Source organism: Ornithorhynchus anatinus, chromosome 21, assembly GCF_004115215.2.
Source record: "Ornithorhynchus anatinus isolate Pmale09 chromosome 21, mOrnAna1.pri.v4, whole genome shotgun sequence".
In the NCBI taxonomy this organism is placed as follows: domain Eukaryota; kingdom Metazoa; phylum Chordata; class Mammalia; order Monotremata; family Ornithorhynchidae; genus Ornithorhynchus; species Ornithorhynchus anatinus.
The window spans coordinates 18,423,053-18,450,827 of record NC_041748.1 but is presented as its reverse complement, the minus strand read 5'-3'; the positions used below and the strand labels follow the sequence as shown (position 1 = coordinate 18,450,827).

Here is a 27,775-nt window from a genome sequence, read left to right as displayed (position 1 = left end):
AATGTGCTTCCAAAACACACAGGCCTCATGCTAGTGATGATGAGCAGCTGTGCCAAAATCAGCAAAGACCTATTGGATAGAGGATCCACCTTGAAGTCAGAAGGACCTGGGTTGTAATTCCAGCTCCGTCATTCGTATGCTCTGCAAACTTGGACAAGCCACTTTGCTTTTCTGGACTTCAGTTCTCTCATTTGAAAAATGGGAATTAAGATTGGGAGGCCCATGTGGGATATGGACTGTGTCTAACCTGATTAGCAAGTACCTACCCCAGTATTTAGTACAGTGCCTGGCACATAGTAAATGCTTAACAAATAGCATTTTTTAAAAAAGAAAAAAATTGTGTACTACTTTTATCTAGATTGTAAGATCATTGTGGGCAGGGAATGCGTCTACCACCCCATTGTATTGTACTCTCCCAAGTGCTTAGTACAGTGCTATATGCACAGTAAGCACTCAGTGCATATGATTGATAGATTACTAGACTGGCCCTGGAAATCCCCATCCCAAACCCAAGGTTTTTCACTGGTGATACAGGAAGTCATTGAGTTTTTGTTGGGGGTTGGGGACTGCTTTAAGGACGAGACCAGTTTTCTAGAAAAGCTTGACCTAGACCCCACAGCATCTAAGTTTTTGAGCAGTTGGATGGGAGACTTACCCCTCCCCCCCTCCCAAGACATTGATGAATACCAAGTGGTAAGACAGGATCCCCATTGAGGTGCTGCAGTGCGGCCTGTCCACCAGGCAGTGGTAATCAATGAATTGACTGAGTCCTTACTGTGTGCAGAGCACTGTACTAAGCAGTTGGGAGAAGACAGTATAACAATACAACAGACATATTCCCTGCCCAGCATCCAAGCATCGCTCACTGCAGTACTACTTCACTGAGTCAGCATGGTTAGAGGACAAACTTACCCCTTGGGCTTGGGACACCCTTTTAATATCTTTCTCCCCGTATAGAAGCAGCATGGCCTAGTGGATAGAGCCCAGGCCTGGGAGTCAGAAGGATCTGGGTTCTAATCCCTGCTCTGCCACTTGTCCACTATATGACCGTGGGCAAATAACTTCACTTCTCTGTGGCTCAGTTACCTCATCTGTAAAATGGGGATGAAGAGTGTGAGCCCCATATGGGACAGGGACTGTGTCCAAACCAATTTGCTTGTGTCCACCCCACTGCTTAGAGCAGTTCCTGGCACATAGTAAGCACTTAACAAATAGCACAATTATGATAATTAATTATCTGGGACATGAACTGTGTCCAACCTCATTACTTTGTATTTACCCCAGTGCTTAGTACAGTGCTTGGCACATAGTAAATGCTTAACAAATACCATTGGGGGGGGGGAAAGGGTGAAGCTCAGGTAAAGTCAAATGATCCTATTATGGCCATCACCACCACTACCGATATTTAGTCCTCACTGGGGCCAGAGCAGTGACTCATGTACCTGGGAAATAGTTAAAACAAGTTAATATGTATGGTATTATGTGGTCCTTGCTCTCAAGTACCTTTCAGTCTCCTGGGGAAGATCAGCGGACAGAAACTGCAGCAAGTGCTCAACCTTTATCCAGCTAGAAAGATGAGTCCTCCATTTCAGATCTAAGTTGTGGAGAGATCATGGAGAAGTAGAGGTAGCATGTTAAAGGGTCACAGTGGCAAGAAGCAAATTACAAGTCCTCTCTTCTTTCTTGACAATGAGTTTTTTAAATGAAGACCTGCCGAAGCTTGCTGTCACCGCCAGAGAAATAGTGAGGACCTTTAGGAATCCGAAGCACCGGCAGCGGGCAGGTTTAAAGGAGAGGGCCAGACAGAGGTCTATCTTCCTGACAAGAGTAGAATGAAAATGATTCAGGGATCAAAGAACTACTTGCACCTAATCAAGCAGTGTACCACCACCACCCTGAAGGTCTTTGGGATTTTGGTGTTTCTACAAGCCTGTGTTATACCTCATTTCTTGGACAGGGCAACCAATCAGTCAGAGGCGTTCATTTAGTCCTCCCTGTGTACAGAGAGTACTGTACTAAGTACTTGGGAAAGAACAGTGTAATCGAGATGGTAATAATAATAAGTAATAATAATTTTAGTATTTGTTAAGCACTTACTATGTGCCAAGCACTGTTCTAAGGGCTGGGTAGATACAAGGTAATCAGGTTGTCCTACGTGAGGCTCATAGTCTTAATCCCCATTTTCCAGATGAGATAACTGAGGCAAAGAGAGGTTAAGTGACTTGCCCAAAGTCACACAGCTGATTAGTGGCGGAGCAGGGATTAGAACCCACGACCTCTGACTTCCAAGCCTGGGCTCTTTCCTCTGAGTCACGCTGCTTCTCATGGTAGACGTGACCCCTGCCCACAAGGAGCTTAATTGTAATAGGGGCTGCTGTAGATGGGGTGGGGTGAAAAGGCAGGGGAGGATTTTTCTGGGGTGGAGGAAGCAAGGCGGCAAGGAATTGAGAATAGCAAACAGGCTTCAAAGAGACTTAGTTTGGTTCTCTGCCCCTGTACGCTAGTTTGGTGGTAGACCTGGGGTGGACAAGGCTGGGAACCCAACCCAGGGAGTTCCAGGCTTGGCCTCTGAGCTAGAAGCCTCTAGCCGCAGAATGGCGTTCTACAGGGAAGCCCCATGGCCTCACAGGTAGATAAAGCCCAAGCCCGGGCCTGCTGAGAGTCAGAGGACCTGGATTCTAAGCCCACCTCTACCATTTGCCTGCCGTGTGACCTTGTGCAAGTCACTTGACTTCTCTGGGCCTCATTCCCAATTTATCTGTTAAATGGGAATTTGTTCCCTGTTCTCTCTCCTTCTTAGTCTGTAAGTCCCATTAGGGTTATGAACTGTGACTGAGCTGATTCCCCCGTATCTGTCCCAGCACTTTATATAATGGTTTTTACCTAATCAGAGCTCAAAAGGCACCATTATTATTACTCTTGGGCTACCAATGATTTTGGCTGGATTTAGCCCCATTGCTGAACGGCACAGGCACAAGCCCTCAATCAATTCAATCAATCAGTCAGTGGGTATTTATTGAGCGTATACATTGTGCAGGGCACTGTACTAAGTGCTTTGGGAAAATACAGTGCAAAGGCAAAGTCTCTTTATGCACGTAAGAATGGTTCCCTATCCACCTCCATATCAAAGCAAAAACTCCTCACCATTGGCTTTAAAGTAGTCCATCACCTGCCTCCTGCTTCCTCACCTTGCTTCTCTCTTTCTACAACCCAGCCTGCATACTTAATAATAATAATAATGTTGGTATTTGTTAAGTGCTTACTATGTGCTGAGCACTGTTCTAAGCGCTGGGGTAGACACACAGTGGAATCAGGATGTCCCACGTGGGGCTCACAGTCTTAATCCCCATTTTACAGATGAGGTAACTGAGGCACAGAGAAGTTAAGTGACTTGCCCACAGTCACACAACTGACAAGTGGCAGAGCTGGGATTCGAACTCATGACTTCTGACTCTAAAGCCCGTGCTCTTTCCACTGAGCCACACTGCTTGTTCCGCTCTTCTAATGATAACCTTCTCATTGTGCTCATCTTCGATCCCTGCCTGGAATGCCCTCCTGCCTCCAACCTGACAAACCCTTACTCTCCCTGCCCCCACCTTCAAAGCCTTATTGAAGGCACATCTCTTCCAAGAGGACTTCCAGACTAAGCTCCACTTTTCCTCATCTTCCTCTCCTTTCTGCATCGCTCTGACTTGCTTCCTTTGCTCTTCTCCTGTAAAACACTTTTGTAGATATCTGTAATTTTATGTATTTGTATTGATGTCCGTCTTCCCCCACTCTAGACTGTGAGCTCATTGTGGGCAGGGAATGTCACAGTGTATTGTAGTATTGTACTTTCCCAAGTGCTTAGTACAATGCTTTGTATATAGTAAACGCTTAATAAATACAGTTGAATGAATAGTACAGGATTTTGCCCCCAATCAATATTGGTGAATGAATGCTTTCTATCTAGAGTCACAGTCAAACTAGCTGGCCTCCTAACTATTACTATAATAATAATAATGCTTATGACATTTACTAAGGATTTGCCAAGTGCTGGGGTAGGTAGGGTCAAGGTTATCAGAAAAGACATATCCGATAATCAGCTCCTAAAAGGGGCTCCTGTTGAAGAGGGGAGGGAGAACAGGAGCCCGATCGGCATTTTCCAAGTGGTGTAGCCAAGGCCCCGGGAGGTGATGGTCAAGGTCACACGGTAGTCTAGTGAGACTAGAACTCAACACAAACACACACCCTATACCGCCACACACACCCCCTATACCGCCCCCCCTTCTCCCTCCCCCTTCATAATAATAATAATTGTGGTATTTGTTAAGGCTTACTATGTGCCAGGCACTGTACTCAGCGCTAGGGTGGATACAAGCAACTTGAATGACCTGCAGGCTTTAAAGAGCAAACTGGCCAGACCCAGCTTGGATCGTCTTTAACCTACCGAGATCTACAAGCAAGGGAAGGTTTGTACTTCTCTAAGAGTTGTAGCACTCACTTCACAGATATTTTTTCATGAATCCTAACATAATCTCTCCAAGGTAGGCAGGTGCAGGTAGCATTCTTAGTTTAAGAATGAGAGCGAGAGGCATTTGAAGTGAATTTTGACCCCAAACCATGCAAACCAATCAGTGGTGGAGCCGGTAATCGAATTCATTGGCTTTGACCCTCCATTCTCCTGTTCAAGTTTCCTTTCACCCCTACACCTTCTTTAAGTATTTAATAAAGCCACCATTTACAATGGAATATTTTCATCAACGGAGGTCTTAGGGCTCAATTCATTTGGTTTGGAAACTCAATCGTGCAATTAATGTTAAGTAACCAAGTCCTTGGTGCTCTGTAGCCCGTGGGTGTAGCTACTGAGGTCCTCCACATCGTTAGCATAGAGCCTGAGGCTTCCTTCTCACTGTTGGCTCTTTATCCAAATTAATTCATTATTCATATCCGGGCCTTTACTCATTCATTTTGTTAGGTTTCTTGTTCTGTGATGACGTGGTTATGTAGGAATTGAAGGGGGCCAATTAATAAAGTTCTGCACGACTCTTATTTCATCTTCACCTGGAGCTTTGACTGCAGAGCTTAATTGTTTCCTGCAGAGTTTGTCAACTAGAAGCAAGTTCTGCCCATAATAAATGTTGCAGTGAGATGTTTTCAAGTTTCCAGATTGACTTGAAAGTTTCTCATGTTTTTGAAGGTTTCGATTTAACCAAGTTTTTTTTTTTTCTCCTGTGCATGCTGGGTTGTTAAGGGGGACTAGTCTATTATGGGCATGGTGAGATTTAAGGGAATTGGAGAACATGCATAGACATCACTACTCAAAGTATAAGTGACCTCTTTTTACATTTGTGGGGTAGGGAGACGGGCATAAATAGGTAGGCTGTGTTCACTGAGATCCAGAAAGCTAGTTTAAATGACTTGTTTGTTAGTGCAGAATCTCTGGATGCATATTCAGACTCACATTTACTTAAGTGCTCAGAAGAATGTGAGCCAGAGAACTTGGACTCAAACTTATTTGATATTCGTCCTCTCATAGGCTGAGGATAGTCCTGAACCCATCCTAATTGGTGCTGCATATTCTTTTAAGACAGTCGATCAGTATAAAATTGAGCGCTTATTGCATGCAGAGCACTGTACTAAGTGCTCAGGGAGTACAATATAACGGAATTGGTGGACATGTTCCCTGACCAAAACGAGCATACAGTCTTGAAGATGAGCTTCATAGGTTTTTTTCAGAACATTAATACCAAGAAAAGTAATTGTTACCTAGTATGTTTAAAAAAAACCACAAAACCAACAACAAAAAACCCAAAACAATTTAGGGTAGTGACTGAGAATTAAATTCATTCATTCATTCATTCATTCAATAGTATTTATTGAGCGCTTACTATGTGCAGAGCACTGTACTAAGCGCTTGGGATGAACAAGTCGGCAACAGATAGAGACAGTCCCTGCCGTTTGACGGGCTTACAGTCTAATCGGGGGAGACGGATAGACAAGAACAATGGCACTAAACAGCGTCAAGGGGAAGAACATCTCGTAAAAACAATGGCAAGCATACCAAGTAGTACACAGAGTCCTTACAAAATGCAATTCTGAGAACAGTTACCTTTTTCAGCCTACATCCTGAAGTTAATAATAATAACAATTATTATTGTGATATATGTTAAGCACTTACTATATTCCAAGCACTGTTCTAAACATAGGGGTAGCTGTAAGACAATCAAATTGGACACAGTCCCTGTCCCACATGGGGCTCACACTGTTATCCATGTCTTACAGATGAGGGAACTGAGGCCCAGTGAAGTGACTTGCCCAAGGTCACACAGCAGATGTGGTGGAGCTCACATCCAGAACTCACTAGAACTCACATCCTTCTGATTCCTAGGCCCGGGCTCTATCCACTTAGCCACGCTGTATAGGGTTAAGAGGTTTTCTGTAGAGATAGTGTCTTCAATTTTGATGACTATTTTGATTGACTCCCTCTGTAGGAGCAACACATCTTCTTTCCCCTCTTCCTCTGTCCTGCCCTGTTGCTAAGATGACCCTTGTAATTTTTTTGGTTATTCCCTTTCCAATGATGAAGCTAAATTTGCCACTGATATGCTACTTGGAACACATAAGTGATGATGGCTGGAATCCCTAATTCTCTCTTAGTGACGTCCTTCACTCTGGGTGGTCCCATCTTTGGCCAAATGTTGTGGTAAGAGTGCTTATTAAAGAGCCTGCAGAGTGTGCAAGGCACTGTATTAACTGCTGGGAAGGAGTACACTGGTGAGAATTAGAGATGGTCTCAGAGTGGTCAGCTATTTTTGCCCAAGTCCCCCTGACAACATGGTTGTTTGCCTTCTTCCTTCTCCTGTAACTTGCCAATTACCCTCCCTCACCTCCCCGCCAAAAAATGTAAGCTGAGCCAAAGTCCCGTCTTGTCAAAAATCAGATCATCTGCAACACAAATAATTTTTTTGTCTTCTGTCTGATGTGTAGAGATTCATCCCTTTCTTCCTACACTGTACTACTGAGGTTTTTGCTAGTGAGGAAACAGATGTTTAGAAATACTGTGAATACCCAATCAATCGATGGTATTTATTGAAAGCTTATTATGTGCAGAGCACTGTACTAAGCTCTTGGGAGAGTACACAGATCAAAGCACCTGATCCTGGTTTCGTTATCTACTTGAGCTCCCCCAAAACTTGTGTGTACCTCTGAAAATCTATAGAATTGCAGTTAGGAAATCACCCTCATTTAAATTGTAAGTTTCAAGAAGTTGGAGGCTAGGATTAACTCTTCTCTTACAATTTTCCCCGCAGCTCCCAGTATGGTGCTCTGCCCACAGAGGAGATAATGATAATGGTGATGATTGTGGCCTAGTCTTGTCTGCTGGCCTTTTATCTTGGATTCCTCCTAGCACCTCCTTCTTATCCTATTATGAGAGGTTAGCCAGGTCTTTCCAGGACTGCTCACTGTAATAAAACTCAAGTTCATGGCTATTCACACCAACCTCTTGAGAGACAAGAGAACCAAATAGGCACACTTCAGGGACTCATGTCGGAGTGAGAGTTCCCCCTATAATTCTTTATGCTGGATCATCAGTGGTGTTTCCTGAGCACTTACTGTGTGCAGAGCAAGCGATCATATTTATTGAGTGCTTACTGTGTGCAGGGCACTGTACCAACAACTTGGAGGCGTACAGTACAGCAGACACATTTCCTGACCACATTGAGCTTACAGTCTAGAGGGAGAAGCAGACATTAATATAAATTGTGGGTACAATAATTGTGGTATTTATGTGCATAAGTGCTGTGGGGCTTGGCAGGGGTGGAAGGAAATGAATAAAGGGACCGAGTCAGGGCAGAAGGGAGTGAGACAAGAAGATATGAGGGCTTAGTCAGGGAAGGCCTTTTGGAGGAGATGTGCCTTCATTAAGGCTTTGAAGTTGGGGAAAGTAATTATCAGCTATGAGGAGGGAGGGTGTTCCAGGACAGGATATTGATGCTTCTCTACTTGTTTTGTTGTCTGTATCACCGCTTCTAGACTGCAAGCCCATTGTTGGGTAGGGATTTTTTCTATCTGTTGATTAACTGTACTTTCCAAGCATTTAGTACAGTGCTCTGCACACCGGAAGCGTTCAGTAAGTACAGTTGAGTGAATGAAGGGTAGAGGCAGAGTATCATGGCTCTTTTTTATGGTATTTGTTGAGCATTGGGGTAGATACAAGATAAAATGGTTGTACACACTCCCTGTCCCAAATAGGGCTCTCAGTTTTAATGGTCAGCTTCCTGACGAGATAACTGAGGCCCAGAGAAGTTATGACTTGCCCAAGGTCACACAGCGAACAAGTGGAGGGAGTGGGATTAGAACCCCGGTCCTCTGACCCCCAGGCTTTTCTAAGATTCTCCTCTTAGAGCACTTTCAAAAAGTGGGAAACACATGAAGTGGAGAGTTGCAGTATCGTGTGGCACAAATTATGTTGCAAAAACAAATTGCCACTATGTCCGAGTTGGACATCTTGGCCCCACACTATCCCCGTGGACCCAAAACCAAGAACTTCAAGATGAGGAAATTGAGTTTAGGATTGCCTAATGAGGCTGCTTAGCAAAATGGCAATGTGGATGTTGTAGCATGTCCATATTGTATGTGTGCAAGGCATCACTGAATTAACCCAGTTGCCGTTTCTGTTTCGGACAGGATTTTCCTGTTTTATTTTTTCAGATGTAGCCACCAAACTTATAGAAAATTAATAGTGGGACAATTGAACTTGAGGAAACTCAAGTGAGGCAATTTTTACGCAAGCTAGAAAAAGAAAAACTGAAACAAGCCCAGGAATATGGCAATTAATAATAGTAATACTAATAATTATTTTGGTGTTTAAGTGCTTACTATGTGCAAAGCACTGTACTAAGCACTGGGGTGAATATGAGCAAATTGGGTTGGATCCAGTCCCTGCCGCTTTGGGCGCACACACATTTGACAGGTGAGGTAACTGAGGCCCAGTGAAGTGACTTGCCCAAGGTCATCCAACAGACAAATGGCAAAGCTGGGATTAGACTGAGGACCTTCAGACTCCCAGGCCCATGCTCTGTCCACTAGGCCAAGCTCCTCACGTGGCGTGAGTGTTTGGCACTGACGATAACCACTTGTTATTATTGATCCTTGTTTTGGCTTCTTTCTGGCCACATGCCACAGCTGAAAGAACTACCTGGCAGTCAGGATAATAATAATGGTACTTGTTAAGTGCTTACTATGTGCCAAGCACTGTTCTAAGTGCTGGGGTAGATACAAGTCAATCAGATTGGACACAGTCCCTGTCCCACATGGGACCCACACTCTTAATCCCCATTTTACAGATGAGGGAACTGAGGCACAGAGAAGTTAAGTGACTGGTCACACAGCAGACATGTGGCAGAGGTAGGAGTAGAACCCAAGTCCTTCTGACTCTAGCCACTATGCAGCACTGCTTAGGAATCGAAGTTGCTTCTGGCCAACAGGAGTTTGAAGGAGGAAGAAATTGTGCCCAAGTTCTTCGAGATTCTTGATCACTGACTCAAAATTTGACTGTGGCAACCATATCTTCGAAGCTTAATTATGACAGATGACTGTACACTGAAGGTGTAGAAGCGAAGGTGAATTTTCAGAAAATGAAACTTTGCGTGAGACAACCTGATGGTGTGTTGGCTGTTTGGCGAAGTGGAATTGAAGCACTATTCTAGAAGGCCTAGAAACAGCATGAAGTGTAGAAGCAGTGTGGTGTAGTGGATAGAGCCTAGGCCTGGGAGTCAGAAGGTCAGGGGTTCTAATCCTGGCTCTGCCACTTGTCTGCTGTGTGACCTTGGGCTAGTCGCTTCACTGGGCCTCAGTTACCTTCATCTGTCAAATGGAGATTGAGACTGTGAACCCACATGGGACAGAGACTGTGTCCAACCCTATTTCCTTTTATCCACCCCAGCGCTTAGTACAGTATCTGCCATAATAAGCACTTAACAAATATCACTATTATTATTAGAAGAAGAGCAGTAAACTCATTATTGTCTGGGAACTTCTCTGCTTATTCTATTGTATTACTCTCTCAAGCACTTCATAGTGATGTCATGGCTCAGTGGAAAGAGCACGGGCTTTGGAGTCAGAGTCATGAGTTCGAATCCCAGCTCTGCCACTTGTCAGCTGTGTGACTGTGGGCAAGTCACTTAACTTCTCTGTGCCTCAGTTACCTCATCTGTAAAATGGGGATTAAGACTGTGAGCCCCATGTGGGACAACCTGATTGCCCTGTGTCTACCCCAGCGCTTAGAACAGTGCTCTGCACATAGTAAGCGCTTAACAGATACAAACATTAAACATTGATCTGCACATAGTAAGTGCTCAATAAATCCCATTGATTGATTGATTGAAGAGTTAATTTCCCAAGTATTCAGTCAGTTTCTTGTTCTCAGCTCTCTCCCACTCCTGACCTATTCCTCACGCCTCTTCTCCCGCCTACAGCCCCCAAGGAATATATCTCCCTTGAGCTCTGTCAAGCAACATTCTCCCCCTTCTTCAAAGCCCTTCTAACATGCTGCCTCTTCTGGGAGACTTTCCCTGATTAATCCTCCCACCTTTCCAGTGATGCCATTCACCAGCCTCCTCAGGCTTCTGTGTACTTGTTTGTTTGTTGATTTTTCTGTTTTATCTGTATTTATTCAGCTTACTTCCCATTGGATTTTATGCCCTTCAAGATCAGGGACTGCATCTTCTTTATGATAACTGTGGAATTTAAGCGCTTACCTTTTGCTCTAGGTTGTAAGCTTCTTGTGGGGCCAATCAACTCTAACTACAGTGCTTGGCATATAGTAAGCACTTAATGAATACCGTTTAAAAATGTAATTGATTGCCAAGCACTGTACTTAGAGCTGGATTATAGTCAAAATAATCAAGTCACAGTCTTTGTCTCCTTTGGGACTCGCATTCTTTTTATTTAAGTACCCTGCCTAAAGTATCTAGAAGCACCATGTGTCGCTCCCAGACACTTAATGAACACTGGTCTGGATGAAGACTTAGAGGTAATATACATCGTATATTATATATATATATATACATATATACATATATACATATACACACATATATATATATAAAATACACATGTAGTTTCTTGCCTCTCCCCAAAGAAAATATTCATTTCGGTCCAGGAGAAAAATGGGTGGAGTTGTAGTTTCCATTTCTTTCCTTAAAAATTATAAGTCTTGACTTTAACCACCACACCTTTAAGAGAAAGAGCCGAGCTATTTCAAGTGAAAGTCTGTAGCAATGACGTCTGGTCCCGGCAGGCAGCAAGTGAAAGGACAAAAGGGGAGGAAGTTTCCCTTTGAATCACCAGGACTCTTTGGAGGAGATAATATTACCAAGTAAAATGTCGCTTCCTCCTGTTCGCGCTTGGCTACTGTGTAACAGTAACCCACTTAAAATTGCACGGCTCCGTTTGAAGTTATTTTAAACCTCCGGCAGTGTGTCGAGATATTGTAACCTTGGGAAAAGCAGCAGCCCATCGTGGTTTCAGTTTTGCCCTTTCAGACATATGGAAAATGCACTAATCTATCTCAAGGATTTTGTCCTGAAAGCTTCTTAAAGAAGCAAGTCTGCTTCAGTGTCCTGATAGCTCACTTTGCTTTCGCTGCATGGGAGGGAAAGCACTTCTGTTTCTGATGACCTTCCCCTTGCTTAGAAATTTGCCCATCGATTCTTCACTCACTAACAGGCAAAGGCAGTTGTTAGACATGTTGAGTTTGAGAATTCGAGAGGAGATGGGCACTCTTGGGGGGGGGGGAAGCACAGCAGCTGGAGTGTGTGTAGATTACCAGCCATGTGATGCTTTAGCTGTTTCTCTTTTCCCTTTTTCCCCTTTGCCATGGCTGCTTCTCAAGCATTAGTCTGCAGCTCGGGGAGTCTTATTTCTGTGGAAAATCGGTGCCGCAAACCCCTTCTGTTCAGACAGATTACTGCAGCATCCCTGTTGTGGTGTTTCTGTTTTAATTTCTACTTTCCCTCTGAAACATACTTTTTTGGGCACTGCCAAATTCCAAGCTTTGCAGTCGGTATGCACTAAGAGCTCAATAAATAGCTTTGCACCAGTTAAGACAGGTCCCAGTGAAGGTATGACTTGACGATGATGATGGTATTTGTTAAGCGCTTACCATATGCCAATAACTATTCCAAGCACTGGGGTAGATACAAGATTATCAGGTTGTCCCAGGTGGGGCTCACAATCTTGATCCCCATTTTACAGATGAGGTAACTGAGGCAGAGGGAATTTAAGTGACTTGCTCCAAGTCACACAGCTGACAAGTGGCTGAGCCTAGATTAGAACCCACGACCTCTGACTCTCAAGCCCGTGATCTGTCCACTAAGCCACACTGCTGCTCTTCTTCTCCCCGGGTGGGCTAGTTTGTTTTTTTAACCAACTTTTAAGTGTCTGTGCTAAAGGGAGGGGAAGACCTAGGTCTAGGTAAAATACCCAGATGAAACGCTCACTGAAGCAAACCATTGGTTTTGACTCAATAGGGCTTACCAAGTCGTTTTGCAGAATCCAGATGTGGTTTGGACAGTCTTCCTGTTGGTGGGGGATGGTTAAGATCAGTGGGGTGGTCAGAAAGAGAAAGGCAGAGTGAGCAGTGAGGAGCCATGAGTCTTCTGCACTTGGTCTTTAGGAAAAGCCCATAGAGATGTAGTGTGGCCTAGTGGATAGAGCACGGGCCTGGGAGTCAGAAGGACCTGAGTTCTTATCCCTACTCCACTGCTTATGTGCTGTATGAATTTTGGGCAAGTGACTTCACTTTTCTTTACCTCAGTTCCCTCATCTGTAAAATGGGGATTAAGACTCTGAGCTCATACGGGACTTGGATTGGGTTCAACCTAATTAGCTTGTATGTACCCCAGTGCTGAGTAAGCACTTAACAAATACCATTTTTTTAAAAAAGCAAAAACAAAAAAACCCACTGCTAAGTACCGCAGCCAGTGGCTGAAGGTTGCAGTCACTTTGTTTATGGCATTTGTTAAGCCCTTACAGTTTTCCGGGCCCTGTAATTAGCTTCAGGGAAGATACAGGCTAATCAGGTTGGACACAGTCCCTGTCCCATGTGGCACTCACAGTCTAACCATTTTACAGATAAGGTAACTGAGTCACAGGGAAGTGAAGTAACTTGACCAAGGACACACAGCAGACAAGTGGCAGAGCCGGGATTAGAATCCAGATCCTTCCAACTCTCAGGCCCGGGCTCTATCTGCTGTGTTAATGCAGTGATGCTGAGCACCCTTCCAGATTTTCTATTTTCTAGCTTGGGCCTGGTGGCAGAAAATCACAACTTCTTTCGTCTTCCGGCGTGAACAAACAGGAGCTCTGCTCACAATAGTAATCATCATCATAATAATTGTGGGTTCTGTTAAGTGCTTACTGTGTGTCAAGCACTGTGCCAAGTCCAGTGAGGCTCACAGTCTAAGAACGAGGGAGAATAGGTATTGAATTCCCACTTCACCGATAAGGGAACTGAGGCACAGAGAAGTTAAGTGACTCGCCCAAGGTGAAGCGGCAGAACCGGGATTAGAACCCAGGGACTTCTGATTCCCAGGCCCGTGCTCTATCCACTAGCCCACGCTGCCTTCCTCAGAGGAGGAAAAGGCCAAGCAATTGCAGATTTGGCCACACTACTTTTGACTGCAAGCCACGCTCAGTAGCCATTAACCTTAGGGTGTCTTGCTGGAGGTCCTCCTCTTGGTGTTTCTGAAGCCCGAGTGTCCCCGCTCGTTCCCTCCCACTCCGCACCAATCGGATGGCCGGTCATCTACTTTTCAACCGATCTGACCCGTGGCCAGTAGAGATCTGGCGCTGGACAGTTATGTCTGGTATTTATATCTTCAGCAGCCAGCCTCCCTCCCTCCCCACTTGGCTCCTGTCCCCGAGTCCCCTGGCTGGAAGCAGCAACCATGTTGAGAGGGAGATGGGACCCACTGCCTCGGGGGCCATGGCAGGGGAATAGGGAAATCTTGGAGACTCGGATGAGCTTCTGCAAATTGGTTGAGCCCCTGGTTTGTTCCTTGGAGGAGCAGCGTGGCGTAGAGGATAGAGCACAGGCCTGGGAGTCAGAAGGTCATGGGTATTAATCCCAGTTCCACTACTGATCTGCTGTGTGACCTCGAGCAAGTCACTTCACTGCTCTGTGACTCCGTTCCCTCATCTGTAAAATGGAGCTTAAGACTGTGAGCCCCATGTGGGACAGGGACTTTGTCCAACCTGACTTGCTTGTATCAACCCCAGGGTTTAGTACAGAGCCTGGCACACAGTAAGCACTGAACAAGTACCACAATTATTACTAGCATTTCTTTGTGCTGGTTTTGATGCTGATGGGGAATGATGGTTTTGTTTTATTTATTCCTTGCCTGGCGTCTGGATTTCAGTTGGAGCACTTTTGCGGAAGAGCTGGAAAAATAACTCCTCTGGATGCCTAATGGGTTATGTCCCTATAGCGGTCTGCCAGTCGCCAACAAGGCTTCAACAGCGCTAGGAGTTGGGCTCTCTTGCCCGACCTCAGAATTTATAAGCCAGTGTGAGACGGAAGACAGGCTCATGTTTTCTTAATGTCAATACGTATTAATACAGTGACTTCAAGGAGAAATCGCAGGAAGGATTGGGTCAAGGATAGTGTTACTGGTTGGGTAGTGGTAGTCTTCGAAGCATCTTAGAGGAAATAAACTGGGAGCAATCGTTTGACCAGAGGAGAAGCGGCGTGGCCTAGTGGATAGAGCATGGGCCTGGGAGTTAGTTGGACCTGGGTTCCAATCCCAGTTCTCCCATTTGTCTGATATGACACCTTGGGCAGGTTGGTACACTTCTCTGGGCCTCAGTTTCCTCATCTGTAAAATGTGGATGAAGGCAGTGAACACCACATAGGACATGGGCTGTGTCCAACCTGATTAGCTTGTATTAATCCCAGTGCTTAGTACAGTGCAAGGAGAGATTCTATAATGAACAGGAGGAAGGAAGTTATTTTGACACTTTCAAGGCAGCTTGGGTAATGCCTGTTGGTGTGCACATTTGTGACATGGAATGCATTGGTGTATCTGGTTTACATTCAAAACCACAATTTACATTTGTGTCGGGGAAATGGGAGAGAAGCCGCCTGTGTCCCTGTGAATAATGATTATTCATGATTTTTGAGGGCTTTTTAGAAGCAGAGTGTGTGGGCTAGGTGCGGAGTGCATTCCTGTTGGAATACTCAGCACTTTGGCTAGCATTTGCCAAAACGAAGGCCTTCTGTCCAGGCCTAGACCAGGGATTTTTGATGTCCTCGGGCTTTATGATTTTTCAATTTATTCTGGGGAGGTGCAGAGCAAATAAATATTTAAGGAGCAAAACTCAAAACTACTTGTTGGAAAAGCAGTTTCACTCCTTAAACTGGTCCCTCACACTGAGCCCAAGAGGACCCTCAATTGTTGGCTCCTGTAATTTGGCAACTTCTGCAGTTATACATTTAGTACAGTGCTCTGCACTGTAAGCATTCAACAAATACTATTTATTGATGGGCAAAGCAGAGATCCTCCCCATTTTAGGGGCCCTGAGAATTTAAACTACTCTCCCCTACCCTCAACTTCTCTCCCACTCCCCTTTTTCTTCCCCCTCTTTCACTCCCCTTTTTTTCCCCCTCTCCCACTCCCCTTTTTTTCCCCCTCAACCTCCAAACATCAGATCTGTTCAGCATTATAGATTAGTACCTGCTATATTACAAAGAAACACTTTAATGGGTCTTACTATTCCACAAGACACATGGAGGAGGTTGAATGTCTGCTATTTTTCCTCGGGTTTTCCTCAATTTTTAAAGGTTGAAGGACCGCCACGCAAATAGGGTGACACTCCTGCTCTCTGGTAGACAACCTACTTTAGGAAATAAAGAAAGCAAAAATCGCCAGGGTAATTTGGGGAGTTAGAAACATGATTCACGTGTGACTCGAAATTTGTGGAAGCAGTGCAGCCAGAAAATCAATTTGCCCCATGAATGAAGGATTCCAGCCTGCTAGCTCTGTGCAGCTGGGGCCCTTTCCCCAACAGGAAGGAGCGGCTGAAGGATCACATCTGGCGAGATGGTATTTTACAAGAAATCTATAAATGGAAGTCCACTGTGGCTATAGCAGGTAGAAAATAGCTCTGGAAAAGGCCAATTTTCTATAAATTCTCCTTGGAAATTTTATGCTGCCAAGGGAACAGGTGAAAGGACTGGGATCTGGCCGGATTGCCCCAGCCGCTATTGTGCTGGAAGAATCTAGGGAACAGAACCCCTGAGCCCCGGCTAATTGAATGGGTCGCGTGGTCCAGAGGGGTCTTTACTGACTATTATTTAATTGCTTAAAATTGGCTTGTTGTTATCGAGGGTGACTGTTACCTGTGATATTCAATATTTACCACAGAAGGCAACAACTGTCCTGTAATGGCATTTAAGATTTTGATAAGTAAAGCCCTTAGGCCTCTCGTATAGTCCTAAATTGGAAGCTGATGTCTTCCTAAAGTCTTGATTTATTTTTTAAAAAAATCAATTTGCTTTACCCACAGGGAAGTGTGAGAAGCAAGCAGAATGGCCTAGTGGATAGAGTGTGGGCCTGGGAGTCAGAAGGACCAGAGTTCTAATAATAATGTTGATATTTGTTAAGCGCTTACTATGTGCCGAGCACTGTTCTAAGCACTGGGGTAGATACAAGGTAATCAGGTTGTCCCACGTGAGGCTCACAGTTAATCCCCATTTTACAGATGAGGTAACTGAGGCACCGAGAAGTTGTGACTTGCCCACAGTCGCACAGCTGGCAAGTAGCTAATCTTGGCTCCACCACTTGTCTGCCCTGTGACCTTGTTCAAGTCACTTAACTTCTGTGCCTCAGTTGCCGCATCTGTAAAGTGAAGATGGACTGTGTACCCCATGAGGGTTATGGGCTGTGTACAACCACACTTGTATCAAACCTAGTGCTTAGTACAGTGCCTGGTACTTAATCAGTGCTTAACAAATACCATAAAAAGGGAGATTGAAGCCTTAGGGCAAGTGGAAGGCATTTTGGCTTACTGGTTAGAAAAGCAGCCCCAAGCTTTAATCTCAGTTTTGTGCTGGACTTGTAGATTTAGGGGCATGTCACAATGCTATAGATTGGGAATATGGTTTAATGTTTTTTTTTAAAAAAAATGTATTTGATCAGCTTGGGTTTTCTTCCCTCCCTCCAACCCCACTGAGTGACTTTTGCTAGTAAAGCAGAGAGAAAACATTCCTGGAAGATTGTCTTCCATCTTTGGCTTTTGTCTGTTAGGTAGCAGTGCAGTGGTGGTGGTCTGCTTTTCCAGCTGAAGCTGGTGAGGACTGATAATGGCGGAAACCCATGCCATATATCATTTCCCTCCTTGGTGTACTCTCTGGATCGGGCAGGTTTACACAACCTACTTGTGGACAACTGCAGAGTCTGCACCAGAGCCAGAATGATACAGGGTTTTCTCAAGATGAGGCACCACTCCAGGAGGAAATCCAGTGGACTGTTTCCCTGCATGGCTCCTATCGCTCTTTTCCTGTTGCTTTCTGCTTATACAGGCAACTTTTTGTTTAAGGATTGATATTCTTTTACAGACATCCTCTCAAGCTTACAAAGTGATTGTTGCCAACGAAGAAATGATTTGTCATTTGGATTTTTCCTCTAGACTTTATGCTCGTTGAGGACAGGGAACATGTCTACCAAGAACCAGCTTGACCTAGTGGTTAGAGCATGGGCCTGGGAGTCGGAAGGATCTAGGTTGCTGGCTGTGTGGCCTCTGGCAAGTCACTTTGCTTTTCTGGACCTCAGTTCCCTCATCTGTAAAATGGGGGTTTAGACTGTAAGCCCCAATGTGGGACAGGGACGTGTCCAACCTGATTAGCTTGTATCTACCCCGGTGCTTAGAGTAGTGTCTGGCACATAGTAACCACTTAATAAATACTATTGAATGAATGAATGAAAAGTACTTAAATACCATAAAGAAAAAAGTTATTGTATTGTACTCTCCCAACTGCTTAGTACAGGTCTGCCCCCAGTAAGTGCTCAGTAATTACCACTGATGATTTGTTCTGTTTTGCTCTTAAATACTCAGTAACTTCTCCTATCATTTTTCCTCAGATGCACCCACTGGGATTGTGTAATAACAACGATGAAGAAGACTTGTATGAATACGGCTGGGTTGGCGTCGTGAAGCTGGAACAGCCAGAGTTGGACCCTAAACCATGTCTCACCGTCCTTGGCAAGGTAAGATTCATAATGATTTCTGTGAAGGGGTTACCTCTGCAGGACCGGGCCTGGCTTTGGAAAACTTCCAGAAATATCTTGACATTCCTTGGCTTGAAGGCTTGAGAGCTGGGGTAAGAGAGAATTTGAGAAGTTGAAGCATCTTTACTAACAGCACTCCTTAAGGTTTCCAGAACGTTCGGTGGCTTCTGGCATCTGCCTCCTTAACCTTGTGGATGTGGTCTCAAGCAGCCCTGTGGGATTTTCCAGGGATTCCTTCGGCCCTTCCTACCCCATCCCTGGGCTGGGCCTACCATCCACCTCTTTCTAACTACTTTTCCTCTAACTCCTTCCCCTCCCCCACATCACTTCTCTGTCCCCAAATGTTTGCACCCAAAGAAAAGAAAAATAGAATGGAAAATGACTCTGCTACAGAAAATAATTACTACGGGTGTGTTTTTTATATGAGGGCACATTGCTAAATTGAATGTTTGAGTTGAGATAAATTTTCATGGCAAATCATTAGGATTTATGGGGCAGGGAGATCACGGGTGAAAGTAGCCCAGTTTCAGAGACTCATCATTTCTCTTGAGCCTCAGAAACTACCGTTAAAGCCATTGCCGAAATGTACTTTCCAAGCGCTTAGTACAGTGCTCTGCACACAGTAAGCGCTGAATAAAAACAATTGAATGAACAAGTGAATGAATGAATTTCACCTCCCATGTGGCCAAGCACATTCGAGCTACAGATTGGGGAGGTTCCCAAGGTAACGATGCAGAGAAATGAGGGGTTAAGCTCGCCTTTAGACTGTAAGCTCTGTAGTGGCAAGGGATATTTTTGCTTATTCTGCTTTATTATACTCTCCCAAGCTCTTAGTAAATTGCTCTGCACTCAATAAATACCACTGATTGATTAACAGGAAGTCGGGTATTGCCTTTGGGCTATAGAGTGTCTCATTAGCATCAGGCCTTGAATATAAAGTTTGAGAGAATCATAATAGGAATGGTTTAGGGCACGAAGATTCGTGACTTCAAGGCTTTGCAATTGAACACAGTCACAGCCCTCATTGATCATGAAGGGGGTTTATTTCTGATGAGTGACCACCTCCTACACAACACAGGGCTTAGAGACTCCTTCAGTCCCCTCTGGCCCCTTCCTCCAATTTCAGGTGAGAGCCATGGTGTCCTAGCTAGGGACAGCTACCCAATGGTAAGCAGTATCCCCTCATGGAAAGGGCTGGGAGTCAGAAGATCTGGATTCTAATCCCAGCTCTGCCACTTACCCACTGTGTAACCTTGGGCAAATCACTTAACATCTCTGTGCCTCAATTCCCTCAGTGGCAAAATGGTGATGTAACACCTGTTCTCTTCCTACGTAGACTGTGAGCCCCATTTGGGACCTGATCTTTTTTGTATCTACCCCAGTGCTTAGTACTGTGTTTGGCACATAGAAAACACTTAAATACCACAGTTATTATTTGTATCCAAACATCTTGAACACGTCACAGAAACCCACGACCTTCCCATCCTCCACACCATCTTCTAGATCCACTTCACTCTGGTTTTCACGTCCTTCACACAGTCAAGATGGTGCAGTCCAAGGTCACTAATGACCTCGTCATAACTAAGGCCATTCCACTCAGTGTTCTTTATTGTGTGCTTACTGTGTGCGGTGCACTGTTCTAAGTGCTTGGGAGAGGCAGTTTTTATTCATTCAGTCATTTATTGAGCACTTACTCTGGGCAGAGCACTGTACTAAGCACTTAGGAGAGTACAGTGCAATAATAAACAGACACTCTCCCTGCCCCCATTGAGCTTACAGTGTAGAGATGAATACAGACATTAAAATAAACTACTCAGTCTCGTCCTTCCTTGACCTCTTGGCTGTCTTTGGCACTGCTGACCCCTTCTTCCTCCAAAAAACCTTGGTTTCACTGTTCCAGTACTCCTGCGATTCCACCTCCTACTTCCCTGACCACTTCTGACTCCTAACTGTGGGCATCCTGCAAGGATTCATTCATTCATATTTATTGAGCGCTTACTGTGTGCAAAGCACTGTACTAAGCACTTGGGAAAGTATAATGTAACAACAAACAGGCAGATTCCCTGCCCACAATGAGCTTTCAGTCTAGAGGATCTTCTCGGGTTCCCTAATCTTGTCACTCCACCTCCTCTCTTAGGGAGCTCATCTCAAATGGTTTCAATCGCCACCTGTCTTCAGATGACTCCCCGAACTTCCCCACCAGCTGCAAACCCTCTCTGGCTGTATGGTCTCACCTTTCCACCGGGATGATCCCCCACCCCCTGGAAGCTTGGACTCAGTCGGCCCCTTCTCTAAACCTGAGCGCTTACTGGGTGCAAGAGCAGAGTACTGGGAAGAGTAGAGTATGACAGAGTTGGTAGACATAGTCCCTGTCCAGAGCAAACTTTCAGACTAGTCCGATCATGGTTGATACTGGCACCTCCCTTCCTGTCCCGGAAGCTTGCAACCACGGTGTTACCCCAAACTCCCCTCCTACATTTGATCTGTGAGACTGAGGCGACAACATTATGCACACCCATGACCCTGGGGCTCAGCCCCTGACACACGGAAGAAACGGCACCAAGACCCGTGTGCTTGCACTTCTCAACTGGGCAAAAACATTAGGCACAATAGGATCTGGGCTTGGCAGCACTGAGCAACTGGGACTTCCTAAAGCACTCCAAGATGCTAAGACATCTGGGCAGCAGAAGGGGTATTTAGCAGTGGGACCTGCCTTATCTGACCCACTCTCTATAACCCACAGATACTGTCAGTTACCCAGTCTTATTGCCCACACCCTTGTTTGAGAACACAAGAGCTCCAAAGCTGCTTTTAGAAGGTCCTTCTGGCCCTCTTGGAAACTCTTCCAATACAGCAGGCTAAATAATAATAAAATCACATGACTTTGGAGCTTTATGACTGTAGGAAAGCAATGAAAGCCACATGTAGGTTTTTGTTGCTCTTTGAAAGGCAGGGTGGCCATCTAAGAAGGAGCATGACAGCTCTCTCTTACAGATTCTGGTGTCAGAATTGTGAGTGATCTTAATGGGACACTTTCTCCCTTGTCTCTTCCCACCCAATTCCCCCACCCAAACGTGTGCCCACGTGCGCGCGCACACACACACACACACAAACATTCTCATTCTCTCTCTCTCCCTCTCTCCTTCCTTTTCCCCCTTCCCTCCATGTACCTGATTCAGAGAGTGATCTCCTGAGCTGGGTGGCTCTGTTGGTTTTATTGGAGAGTTGGCTATATATGTGTTCCGTTGGTGTGGCCCTCAAAGGGTTACATTGTCTTTACAATTTAAGGACAAAGGGAGAGCCCTTGGAGATCAAATTGAGGTCCCGATGATCTCCTGTCAGTTAAGAGGATCCGTTCTGTGGCTTTCTTTGGAAAATCCTTGAGTGGTTTGGGGCATCTGCCAGCCCGAGAGGGCAGGGTGGCAAAACCCCAACCTCTTGTGTTAAGCATTTCTCCTCGGGTTCCTCCTGGGCAGCCGTCAGCGCTTTGTTCCTTGTTTTGTGTGGTTAGGAGCTTGTTGAGTGGTGCAGTTTGGCACCAAGATTGCTCCCGAATGAAATCACCAATGAAAGAACTTAATCCAAACGAAGCAGGAAGCCACACATTTGCTGTAGAGGTGGTTGAAGCACAGAACCTGATAACGTCCTTTCATAATATGCTAGTTTCTCTTTTAGAACTTCATGTTAATTTGCTCGACTACTCTTTCTCTTTCTATTATTTTTTTTTCTGAGCCTAACATCAAACCAGCTCCCAGCAAGAAATGGCAAAAGGCACCTGGGTGAGGAGTCAGGTTCCTTGTAAGCAGTCTGGTTTTCGAATTCTTGTCTCATTGATCTTGAGGGATATAACATGAGGGGCTAGGAGAACAGTGGGATGTCAGAATAAGTGCAGTGATGCAGCCAAATAAACTTGGGTTAAAAAAAAAATCCTAGGCGAGAATGTTGAGACTTGTTGAAAGGTATTCAAGGGAGGAATCTGTTCAACCACAGCCATGTCAGGCATTTTGAAAAGTATGTAGGAGAACGGTGGGGAGGGCGGGAATTAGAAATAGGAAGATGAAATGGGAACGTAGAGCTTTCCCTCTCCTTCCTTTTTCACTATGTATCTACAGAAGGAAATCATTCAAATGAAAATGGATGGGAAAACTCAGTTTAAAGACAGCAGTGTTGTAATCTAAGTTCCCAGTGGAGAGGCAAGTTGGTCTCACGGAAAGAGTGCTGCACTGCGAGGCCTCCCTAGGTTTTGGTCCTGGTCGATGATGATAATATTTGTTACATGCTGACTGTGTGCCAAGCACTGTATTAAGGGCTGGAGTAAATACAAGGTCTGATGTGGTGCCTGTCCCACATGGGGCTCACAGTATAAGGCAGAGCGGGGAGAACAGGTCTTGAATCCTTATTTTCCAGATGATGAAATCGAGGCACAGAGAATTGAAGTGACTTGCCCAAGAACCCACAACAGACAAATGGAGGAGTGGGGACTAGATTCCGGTCCCAGGCTGCTGCAGAGAAATGCCCATGCTCCGTTTGTTGGAGATCATCTTTTAGGTTCCTTATTACAACAGAGCTGCAGTAGAACTCTTGGCTGGTGTCTTTGCCATCCAGAGCCTAATGTTTAGCCATCTGGGCCCTTGGGAGGACACCTTTTGATGCAATGGCCATTTTTCTGTGTGAGCTTGGAGCTAGCAGATGATGATTCATCCAGCACTTCCATATGTACCTTTCTGCTCCATTGAGAGATTCAGTGAGATGCCACTTTTTAGATTGGGAGTATATCATTTTGTTCTACAGGCAAAGAAGGCAATGTGGCCTAATGGAGAGAGCCTGGGCCTGGGAGTTGGAAGGACTTGGGTTCTAATCCTAGCTCTGCCACTTGTCTGCTGTGTGACCTTGGATTAGGTACTTCACTTCTCTGGGCCTCAGTTTCCCCAACTGTAAAAAGGGGATATCTGGTCTCCCTCCTACTTAAACTGGGATCAGCTTGCAGGGTAGGGACTGTGTCCAACTTAATTAACTAGTGCTTACAATGGTATTCGACACATAGTGCTTAACAATTACTGTGAGGGGGAGAAAAAAGTGATTGTGTAGGTGATCACAAGATAGTGTTTGGCACAGTCAAGGAGTAAAAAAATCTACCATTCCAGTTTAGAATGCCAGTTCACTGTGGTCTGATGCCATTTTCCCAATGTTTAAGCCCCTCCACGATTTGAGCACTGACATCTCCTATTATGGCCAGGTTGTCGGATGTTGTTATTTCTGCCATGAGTCTCTTTAAATATCTGTGGAAATGTGCTTTTGCTTCCCACTGTTGTCTCGGGATGGTCATCCAACATCTTTGTTCCTCAGTTTCCCTACCTTTAATGGGGGAAAATATCTCTCTTCCTACCTCACAGGGATGTTGTGAACAAATTGTTGCACAAGCCTAATTGACAAATCAAAGGCATCATTAAAAAAATTCAGATTTATATGAGGCACAGTACAGCTGGAGAATAAGCTCCTCTTAGGTGGAGAAGACTAACCAAAAAGATTAGGAAATTAGAGTAGCTTCCACAAGAGGCTTCAGCACCAAGATATGGATTTTTCCACTTAGAGAACAGACAAGAGGGGGACTCTTGAAGCTTACAGATTCATGGAGACTAGACAAGGCGAGCCCAGAGGCATCATTCACTAAATCCTACAAGACAGAGGGCACCAGCTGGATTGTGATAAGTTTGAAGCAGAAGAAAACTCTCAGTGAATGGGAGGCTTATGGAATTCCTCTTTGTGCTAGCAGAAATATATTAGTGAGTTCTAGGGAGGTTTGATTTAATCAATGAAAGATCTCCAACTGGCTAATAGGGGGAGACTTTTAGTGATACATCCAAGGTACTTCCTTAACTGTGGGGATTGGTGTCAAGGAGGGAAACCAGCAAGCTCTGTATCTGAGCATGTCTCATGGCCACCTGTAGTTACACAAACTGGCTGTTGTTCCAACCAGGTATAGCATTTCGTGTGGTGTTTATTAGAAGAATAAACTCACCCTTGCTCTTGAATTAGCACCCGTTATTCACCCCTCCCTAAGCCCCTCAGCACTTAGGTACAAAGCCATAATTATATTAATGTCTGTATCCCAGTAGTCTTATCCTAGACTATAAGCTCCTTGTGGGCAGGGAATTCATTCACTCAGTCATATTTAGCACTTACTGTGTACAAGACACTGTATGAAGCACTTGGGAGAGGATAATATAACAATAAACAGACACATTCCCTGCCCACAAACTCACAGACTACAGGGGGAGACAGACATTAATATACATTAATAAATAGGGAAATAACTGTGTTTTTATTTTTATACTGTGCTCTCCCAAGGGTTTAACGTTTTTGTACACAGTAGACTCTCAGTAATAGGACTGAATGAATTAATAAATATCCCCCTCTAGTCTGTAAATTAGTGAGGAGTAGGGAAAATGTCTACCCACTCTGTTTTACTTTCCCAGGTGTTTAGTACCCTGCTGTGCATACAGTAAGCAGTAAGTAGGATTGATTGACACATGCACAGCAAGTAGTCAAATGCCAAAGCTGAAGAGATGCAATGCTCTTCTGACAGAAACCAAACCAAGGATTTCCTCATTTGGCTGAAAAGTGTGTTCAGACCCCAAACCACTGCTCCTGTCCCACTGAAGAGGTCAGATTGCTCCACTCTCTGTTAATAATTATTACTATTATTATTATTATTATTAGTTCCCAGTTCTAATGATAATCCTGCTGCATAAATACCATTGAGTGATTTGATTTGAGGGTTTCAAGCAAGGAGATGATATTACCACTCAATTCCTCCACAGGATGGAACTCAGGGAAAATGAAATGGGCTTTCAAAGATGGCACTCTGATCATGGTCCTCAAGATTGTTTCCACAGTCAATTCTTGTGCCTGACATGGGATGACACCACTTCCCAAGAGGTAGTGAGCTGGCAAGATCCCAGCCAGACCTGTGTTAAATCAATCAAACATCAAAGAACGGTGGACCTGATTCTTGCTGGAGGACAGATTTAGGAGAATAATTTATTCGTATTTATTGAGCACTTACTCTGTGCAGGACACTGTATTAAGTGCCTGGGAGAGTACAACCCTGCAATATGACAGACACATTCCAAGCCCTTAGCGAATTTACAGTCTAGAAGCGGGAGACAGTCATTAATATAAGTAAATTATGTATGTGTACATAAGTCATTTGGGTCTGGGGGTAGTGGGTGGTGAATAAAGGGAGCAAGTCAGAGCGACAGAGAAGGGAGTAGGCAAAAGGGGAAATGAGGAGAAGTAAAGGAATAGACCCTGCAAAAGCATTCAACTCCATCAGTGTTCTGGGCTGGGGCAAGATTTCTCCTCAGTGATCTAGCTGGCTGGTCTGAATAGGAAGGGCCTTGTCAGATCCTTTCTTATGTAGAATTGTTTAAACCACGATTAACTCAGCTGGCTGAGAAAATCATCCTAAATCTTTCAGTCACTCATATGGGAACTCTTAATTGCTGACAACTGTGTTCTGGAACACACACCCAAGAAAACGTGAATAATTCCATCCTCTTCTGAGAATCGGCAAAGCATGAACAGCATCAGTTACTGTGAGGATCATGGTTTCTTCCTACCTACCCCTAGCAAATCCTGTGCAGAACCAAGAATTTCCATTGACAATACAGTTAAATGCCCCCCCTTTAAAAAAAAAAAAAGATTTTAAGCACTTACTATGTGTCAAGCACTGTTCTAAGCGCTGGGGTACAAACAACTTAAACAGCTCAGACACAGCACCTGTCCCACATCAGGTTCACAGTCAAACTAGGAGGAAGAACAGGTATTGCACCCCTATTTTACAGTTGAGGAGACTGAGGTACAGAAATGTTAAATGTCATACCCAAAATACGATTGAATGAATGAATGAAAGTGGCAGAATGGGATTAAATCCTTTGACTTAACCCATGCATTTTTTTGGTCTCTCTTTGGTTGAATCCAGTCCATGCCCACATGGGGCTCACTGTCTTAATCCCATTTTATAGATGAGGGAACTGAGGCATAGAGAAATTAAGTAACTTGCCCATAATCCCACAGCAGACAAGGAAGCAGAGACACTTTCCACAAGGTCAGTCTGCTTCCCTAAATTCTACTAAATTAATTAAATTCAGCTACCTGGGAAACACGCCATTTAATGATCTATTGGTTGCTGGATTGTACTTTCTAAGCTCTTAGTACAATGCTCTGCAAACAGTAAGTGTGCTCAATAAATACAATTGAATGAATGAATGAATGCAAGATTAGATAAAGGTAGATAACTCAATCAAGAAGCCTTATAAGCCTGACTGTCTTGTCAGTGTGGTATGATCTTAAGATTTAGGCCAAACTCTAGCAAACTCTTATAATGTCTGACCTTCTTTATGGTAGTGAGATCTGGATTTACCCCAGGTGCCACATGTGACTTATAGACCCATTTCATCAACGCTGTCTACACACCATACTTAGCGTAACCTTAGCTGAGGTTGTATAGCAGTGAACAGTAGAGAGATAGCAGGAGACCGTTCATTCGATCATATTTTTTGAGCCCTTACTGTGTGCAGAGCACTGTGCCAAGAATTTGGAAGAGTACAATAGAACAAGAAGTGGACACATTCCATACCCAGAATAAGCTTACAGTCTAGAGGGGAAGAGACAGACATTATTATAAATAAATTAGATAGCCTGGTTTGCAGCTTTGAGAATGAATCAATCAGATTGGTGGTATTTATTGAGCACTGTGTGCAGAGCACTGTGTTAAGAGCTCAGGAGAGTACAATACAACAAAATTAGTTGAATTGTATTATCCTTAAGTGTAGACAGCCAAATGCAAAGGGGAGTGCCGTTAGGGGAAATGAGGCCTTAGGGCATAGAAACGGGGTGTCTTAAGACAGAAGGGGGTAACTTAAGACAGAAACTTTGGGATCATTGTGAGACCTGAATCAGGCCTCCTGAGTATTGAATTCAGTAGAGCAGTAAGTGGCAATCATTATCACACCATGTTTTGGAAATATTTTGGTGTTTTCAGCCATACTTGTACAGAAGCAGCATGGCCTAGTGGATCAAGCCAAGGTCCTTGGAGTCAGAACAACCTGGGTTGTAGTCCTGGCTCTGCTACTTCTCTGCTGTGTGACCCTGGGCAAGTCACTTCACTTCCTCTGTGCCTCAGTGACCTCATCAGTATGACGGGGATTCAGACTGTGAGTCCTATTTGGGACAGGGACTGTGTCTAACCCGATTTGCATGTATCTTCTCCAGCCTTAATTCTGTGCCTGGCACATAGTAAGCGCTTAACAAATACCACAATTATGATGGTTATTATAAGGATTAAAAATCTCACCCACTGGTAGGATCATCTGCAAACTGAAGGATAGCTTTATATATTATTTGGTTCACGCCAAAGGATCTTGTTAAAAACTATGGGAAATAGCTCTACTTTTAGCTCTGCCAGTGACTATTACATGGAGCAGTTACTGGCCAGCATT

At 44.5% G+C, this 27,775-nt stretch overlaps 1 protein-coding gene across 1 annotated transcript in view; it reads left to right on the top strand.

The window, feature by feature from the left end:
* ZNRF3 (zinc and ring finger 3) overlaps positions 1–27,775 on the top strand; it is a 166,277-nt gene that overhangs the window by 73,796 nt on the left and 64,706 nt on the right. The window contains exon 2 of the mRNA XM_029049420.2: positions 18,126–18,251. Within this exon, the coding sequence (XP_028905253.1) occupies positions 18,126–18,251 (126 nt within the window). The remainder of the gene's footprint in view (positions 1–18,125; positions 18,252–27,775) is intronic.